Source organism: Grus americana, chromosome 14, assembly GCF_028858705.1.
Source record: "Grus americana isolate bGruAme1 chromosome 14, bGruAme1.mat, whole genome shotgun sequence".
In the NCBI taxonomy this organism is placed as follows: Eukaryota; Metazoa; Chordata; class Aves; order Gruiformes; family Gruidae; genus Grus; species Grus americana.
The window spans coordinates 6,572,223-6,579,272 of NC_072865.1; the positions used below are offsets into that span (position 1 = coordinate 6,572,223).

The following is a 7,050-nucleotide window of genomic DNA, read 5'->3' on the forward strand; positions in this document are numbered from 1 at the left end:
GCTACTTTGAAGGAAGGGAACAGCATGGAATAAATCAGTGAGCCAAGCCATGAAAATATCCATCAGCCTCAGCCCTCACGCTCCAGTGCTGCAGTAGAAAGAGACTGTGGCTGTGGTTAGCCAGATTTGGAGCAGAGAGCAGAGGCTGACCCAAGTCCCTCCACTCTCTCAAGTCAATGATAACCATGATAGGACTGTAATTCCTGGGCATGCTCTGAGCAATGTGTGTCCTTACCTCCCTCTTTTCTGCACCCCTTGTCCCCATGCTGCGTGCCTGCTGTCTGCAGCGATCCCCATCTCCCTGCTTAGGACAAACCCCGGAATTTTAATTAACAAGCTCTGTTTTCTCCAGCTCCCTGCCCACCCCTCCAGCCCTGCTTTCTGAACCCTGCCAGGCTTTGCAGATGGCTCTTCCAGGCCTAGATGTGCCCTGACAGATTTGGACCAGGCTGGCTGCGTGCCTGGGGCTGCAGCAGGGACGCAGAGGGAGCCGGGGTGTCCCCAGGAAGCAGAGATGCATCTGAGTCCCAGAGGATCTAGTCCAGGCCCTCTGTAGGAATGGATTCTGGAGTTGTCACGGTGGTCACTGTGCCTCGCAGTCACCGACAGCTGTGTGCTCAGTGAAGGGCTGAGGTTTTGCAGCTCCTCTGTGCTTTCCTCTCCTCTACCCCCTTCCCAAAGGCTGAAGGCTGCAGGCACAGGGCACAGTGCACAGCTCTCTGCATCCTTCAGGAGCCGTCCCTGGGTCCCAGCCCTGCCTCAGGCTGAACCTCAGCTGGAGGAGAGGCTGAGAGCAGGATCCAGGCAATGCCCTGTTTCTGCATCCCGTCATGGCAGCCCAGCACAGAGGAAAGGGCTTAGGGTAGTATTTCTGACTCCTCCTGGTCTGCCCTGCTGTTTTGTTCTCCCAAAAGCAGTTGGCTCTCAGCTCCAAGGATTTTTCCATCTAGCCTGGCAGGCTCGCTGGGCACAGGAGCATGCGCCTGGCAGCGCCTACACGTATGCCAGCACTTCCATTACTTGCTGGAACAGACCTTGGTCCACTCCTAGCAGCATCCCCGTGACCTCCAGGCAGCCCCTGGAGTGGCAACATTTATTATGACCATTTTGTCTCTTAATTAAAATGCCTTAATTGATTTTTAATAGTTCCCCTTTGGAAAAAAACAAAGCAAACCAAATCAAATAATAACTCCATTAAGGCCATTTTGTTAGGAAGCGAAACAGCTCCAATAATCATGATGTTCCTGGCTCCTCTCAGATGGTGGGTAGCTGCCAGTCTCCAGCGAAAGGAAATAGCCTGAGATGTGAACATGGGAACTGGCAGCCAGTTGGTGGGTGAGATGGGGAAAAAGGGAAGGGAGTGTCCACTGGTGTCATGCCAAGACTTGGGTACCGAAGATAAATGGGACAGGCAACCCACAGAAAAGAGGATAACAAGTGATAGTGATAAAGTAATGGTATAAAAACCCAGACGGAGAGCAAGCAGGGAAAGCACAGCCACTGAAGGTGTGCCCAGCCCTTGCTCTGCTTCCTTCATGCACCCTGCTCTTCTGGCAGGAAGATTTGCTCTGGGGCCAGCTGCAGCATGGGTGTCGGACGGGAGGCTCTGGGCTGGGCTGCTGCCGCGTCTGGGTCGGGCTCTGTCGAGGAGGCTGTGGCTGTGCCACCTTCCCGGGGCCCTGGCCATTGCCCTGCTCCATTTCCCTCTGCGTCAGCTGGGTGCAGTTGTGTCATGGAGGTCTGAGATCACCCTTAAGCAAACCCTCATCCTAGCAAATCCACCCACTTTTCCCTCCTGCTGCTTAAAGCTACCTTCCCACCTTCTTAGCAGTAGCTATATGGTCGCCATTATCACGGTATCTGAGCCCAACAACTTCATTTACAGGAATCATTGGCATGAATCAGCCAGCAGAGTTAGAGGAGTTAGATAAGTTAGGCAAGCCACCAGACATGGCAAGGGCAGGAGAAAGCAAGTGTGCAGGCAGGGATGGCGCACTGCAGGCAGCTCCGCAGGAACCCGGGTTTGCAGCCGGCCGGGCAGACTCCCGGGAGCAGCTCCCAAGGGGGGATCACAACCCTTGCTCTGAGGAGCGATGAAAGAACAAACAGCCATTTATTATTCATTGTGATGTAATTGCTGCCACCTTTACCATCTTACTGCCATTATTTTATGCTATTTATTTAAGGAACTAACTAAATACAGGTGCTCTGCCCAGAAAGCATTCTCCCTTCCCAAGGACAGGCTGCCCTTAAATATTCATCCTGCGGGGTACGGACCTGCGGGAAGCCCACCAGCACCCAGTCAGCAGTGCTCCCGTCTCACCTGGTACAAACCCAGAGCAATTCGCTCCTCAGGGAGGTTGAGAAAGTGCCCAGCAGCTGTCTCTAATTCCCAGCTTTGTTTAACCCCTGTGCCTCCCTCCCTCAGTGGCAGGGCATTCTCTCCTCTCTTTGCAGGTCAGAAAAAACACGATGCTCTGCAGATCACCCTGTTTGGGCAGAGTGATGACTTTTGCTCGCTTTCAATCAAGTGTGTGGTGGCAATGGGGGCCACACACACAATGCTGGGGAGAGAGGGTACGTGAGGGGCCACATCTACCCCTCTCTGCACACCCCAGCAGCAATGCTGAGCCACGGAGGCTGAGAAGGAGCCAGTAACAGAGCTGGCTTTTCTCCTGCTGTGTTTGGGCTGAATGAAAACCCTGCCGTGACAACGCTCCGCTGTTACAACGGCACCAAACGCCAGCCATGAGTTCCAGACTGAGTCAATTCTGGCTCATCAGTCGGGCTCCCTGCTCCTAAAGCCATGTTCACGCAGACGTTTGAGCACCATGTGGCAGGAGGCTCGCTGACGCCGGGGCTTTGGCTCTCGGGCCTCTTTGTGCCTGGACGCTCAGCAACAGCTCTGCGGGAGGCTTGTTCACAGCTTCAGCTGTTTGCCCCCGGCACGTGCACATCCCTGCAGGAGCTCCCTCCTCTGCACAGCCGGCGGATGCCCGGGTGTCACCAACACAGACAGGTTCTTTTAGGGATCCTTGGCAGAATGACCACGGCACTAAATCGTGGTTACAAGTGAAGCTTTATTTCCTTAACAGGATGTTATGATTAGTATAGCACAGAATTTCTGATTGGAACAGCGCAGGATTTCTACAAGCAGAATCAATGTAGTATAATCTACAAGTAGCATAATGCAGAATTTATAATACAACTTATGATTTCTAATCACCTAAGTAATACAGAACTTATAATACAACTTAACCTATAATTTCATAGAATCATAGAACGGTTTGGGCTGGAATGGACCTTAAAGCTCATCTCGTTCCAACCCCACTGCCATGGGCAGGGACACCCTCCACTAGCCCAGGTTGCCCAAAGCCCCATCCAACCTGGCCTTGAACACTTCCAGGGATCCAGGGGCATCCACAACCTCTCTGGGCAACCTGTTCCAGTGCCTCACCACCCTCATAGAGAAGAATTTCTTCCTAATATCTCATCTAAATCTTCCCTCTTTCAGCTTAAGGCCATTCCCCCTTGTCCTGTCACTCCATGCCTTTGTAAACAGTCCCTCTCCAGCTTTCTTGTACGCCCCTTTAGGTACTGAAAGGCTGCTGTAAGGTCTCCCTGGAGCCTTCTCTTCTCCAGGCTGAACAACCCCAACTCTCTCAGCCTGTCTTCATAGGAGAGGTGCTCCAGCCCTCTGATCAGCTTCATGGCCTCCTCTGGACTTGCTCCAACAGCTCCATGTCCTTCTTATGTTGGGCACCCCAGAGCTGGATGCAGTACTCCAAGTGGGGTCTCACAAGAGGGGAGCAGAGGGGGAGATTCCCCTCCCTCAACCTGCTGATCACACTGCTTTGGATGCAGCCCAGGATTTCTAATCACCTGGACCCTCTGTAGATTGAGTCAAATCTTAATATGTGGTTTGCTGCATCAATGTAACAATCATAATCTAGTCTCAAAAATAATATAAAAGAAGATGAGTCACTCCATCCTTGGAGGAAGCAGAGGACGGTTGGGGTGTCCCTGGTCATGGGGAGGTCATGGGTCTCACTGTCCTGCAGTTCCCCACTTAGGACTTGTAACTGCTTGTTTTTACAGACAGTGTGCTATTCCGCTTCCCTGTTCTGTGACGGGGTCATCAACAACACTGCGCTGGCCGGGTGTCTGAGACCTTCAAGGCTGGCAAGGAAGGGAGTACGCGGCCTGGCACCCAGGAACCTTCAGGCTGGCAGGGAGGGGAAGAAGAAAACTGTTTGGTTTGTCTCCTTGGTTTGCAGGACCTTCAGGGCCTGATACTGAGGGAAAGGGAATGACTACATGACCCACTTGGTCACAGAGAATGGCTTCTTGCCCCATAAAATGGCATTAGTTATGCTAACCACATTACCAGGGGTCGGAGCAGGGGGTACTGGTCACAATGGGTTGAGTTGGGTGGTGGCATCACTAGCAGGAGCAGTGGTGGAGACTCATGCAGAGACAGGGTGACAGATATTGTCACCCGGAGAGGTCAGAAATAAGGAACTGAAAAAAACCCTGGCTGCACAATCTGGAAATAAATTGTTATGGGGAGGTGGAGAAAAGCACCTTGAATTTGAGTGTCCTGTTGTTTTTCTCCTTTCCTGACTGGCATCATCATCGATTTCTTCAGTCACCCCTAAGAGGTCCCAAATTTTTGGCTTGTTTGAAGCAACTTCCCTGTTTTGCAAAGCCTGAAGAGGCAGGAGAGGCAGTGTGAAAAGGGGCTCTGTGAGCAGGAGGCCTTTTCAGGTCCTGCCAGTCTGGCCCTGGATGGTTGAGGAGCTTTTTCCTCGTTCAATTCAAAAAAACAGAATCTCAGAAACTTGTGTGAAAAGTTGCATTTTTCCCTGACCTTTCCTTGGGGAATTGGCATTCAACTGATCACAGGAGGTGTGAGAGAGGTGAAAGGCCATTCAGTGTGAGGAAGGATGGGGGTAAAGGGAGAAGGAAGGAGGACACCGCTGCTGCTGCTGTTTAGCCTGAAGTGCCATGTGGGACATGCTCTTTGAGTCTCAGATGCTCTGCTGTCTCCTGTGCTCTCACTTCTGCTGTGTCTGTGTTTCAGACCTCCTTCTCCTCCTGACAGAAAGTCTCAGGCCAGGCATGGGACCGTTGGAGGGAGCCAACAGCACCCTCACCGGGGAGAAGACAGCATTAGACGAGAAGCTGCCACAGGGCTGGCATGCCAAGGACTTTGTCACTCCTAGCCAGGATCTCTCTGGGTCCCGCAGTGTTATGATGGACAGCACCAAGATCCTGGGGGTCCAGGTCGTTCTAATTGCTGCCTACTCCCTCATCATTCTGTTGGGGTTCATCGGCAACTCCTTGGTCATCTACATCATAGTGAAGTACAAGACCATGAGGACCGTCACCAACTTCTTCATAGCTAACCTGGCCCTGGCAGATCTGATGGTAGACACGCTCTGTCTGCCTTTCACCCTAGTATACACGCTGCTGGACGAGTGGAAGTTTGGAGCTGTTCTTTGTCATCTGGTCCCTTATGCTCAAGCTCTGAGTGTCCATGTGTCCACTCTCACCCTAACTGTGATTGCCCTGGATAGGTACCGGTGTATTGTTTTCCACCTGGACAGCAGGATTTCCAAGAGGCTCAGTTTCACCATCATAGCTGTCATGTGGCTAGCAGCAGCTGTCCTAGCAGGTCCTCTGGCCATCTTCAGAGAGTACCGGTATGAGGAAATCCCATCCATCAACCTCAAAATGGCTGTCTGCTCAGAAAAATGGCCTTCTGGTAATAACAGAGATGCCACTATCTACAGCCTGTCCATGCTCCTCCTGCAGTATGTTTTTCCTCTTGCAATTATTTGTTATGCCTATACCAGAATCTGGTTCAAGCTGAAAAACCATGTCAGTCCCACTTCTAGGAATGAAAACCAGTGCCGGAGGAGGAAAACAACCAAAATGCTAGTGATAGTAGTTGTGGTATTCGCAGTCTGTTGGCTCCCCTTCCACATATTCCAGCTTGCCATTGATCTTGATCTGGTTCTTATCTTCCATGAGTACAAACTACTGTACACTGTCTTCCATGTTGGGGCCATGTGCTCTACATTTGTCAACCCCCTGCTCTATGGATGGATGAACAAGAACTACCGGAATGGCTTCCTTATGTTCTTCCGTTGCCAGAACAAGCCAGAAAGCATCCACACCGAAGGCTCAGTTAGAGGGAGGTCGTACATCTTCAGGGCCAACACCCTAAATGGTAGCATCAAACAGACTCCTGGCAGTGGACCTCTGCCCACAGAGGTTTAGGGATGGGACATGCACCTCCAGGACTGAGGCTGACTGAGCCCAGAGATGTTCTTGGGTGAATGCCTTTTTTTGGCGGGACATTGTATTGCCAAAACATTATAGCTACCACAGCCACATAGAAATACTCCCCTGTATCTCTCAAAACAATAAATCTGGTGTATTTCTGTCTGACCAAACAAATTATTTTTTCCTTTCTCTGTGTTCAAATTATACATGCAGAAGCACAAAAAGAGGAGGCTTTCATTTAGCCAGCAAAATACTCCCTTTCTGCTATTTCCATTTGCCAAAGTGGGTTGCTCAACCTCTTCCCCTCTGACATATTACACATTACAAATGCAGAACCTTTATTGTGTATACTTGTTCATCTGTACGTCTCCTACCCAAAAGCCTTAATGATCCATCTTTAGCTAATGCCTCCAAGGGGAGGGAAACCTACACTCTTCTGCAAACACCGGCTGGTTAGCGTCATCCCTCTGCAGGCCTGGGAAGGGAGCGGGCTGGTGCACGTTGAAGCTGGGCAATCCACGATCCCTTGCATTGCATTTGCATCAATCTGCATTTGCAACCCATAGGATGAGCTCTGGTCCTCAGAAAGCCCAGGAGGTGGTAGTGACACTACTTACCACAGTTTCCTTTACAAGTGCCAAAGCAAGGCTTTGGGGACACCTCACTAGCCAGGGAGTTTGTGAACCAGTGCCCTGGATTTAGCAAGGAGGAGAGCAGGCAGAGAAGCAGATAGGAAAGGAAAGAGCTGGGGCAGCTGAT

The 7,050-nt window shown here is 51.2% G+C and overlaps 1 protein-coding gene across 1 annotated transcript; it reads left to right on the top strand.

Moving 5' to 3' along the window:
• Positions 1-5,047: 5,047 nt before the first annotated feature.
• Positions 5,048-6,285, top strand: LOC129212871 (neuropeptide Y receptor type 2-like). The gene has a single exon (XM_054842042.1). It carries the CDS (start codon positions 5,122-5,124, stop codon positions 6,283-6,285), a length of 1,164 nt encoding a protein of 387 aa, XP_054698017.1. The 5' UTR covers positions 5,048-5,121.
• Positions 6,286-7,050: the final 765 nt, after the last annotated feature.

What these genes read in the sequence shown, in the direction of transcription:
- LOC129212871 (XM_054842042.1), top strand. Translation starts at nt 5,122, where the DNA reads ATGGGACCGTTGGAGGGAGCCAACAGCACCCTCACCGGGGAGAAGACA.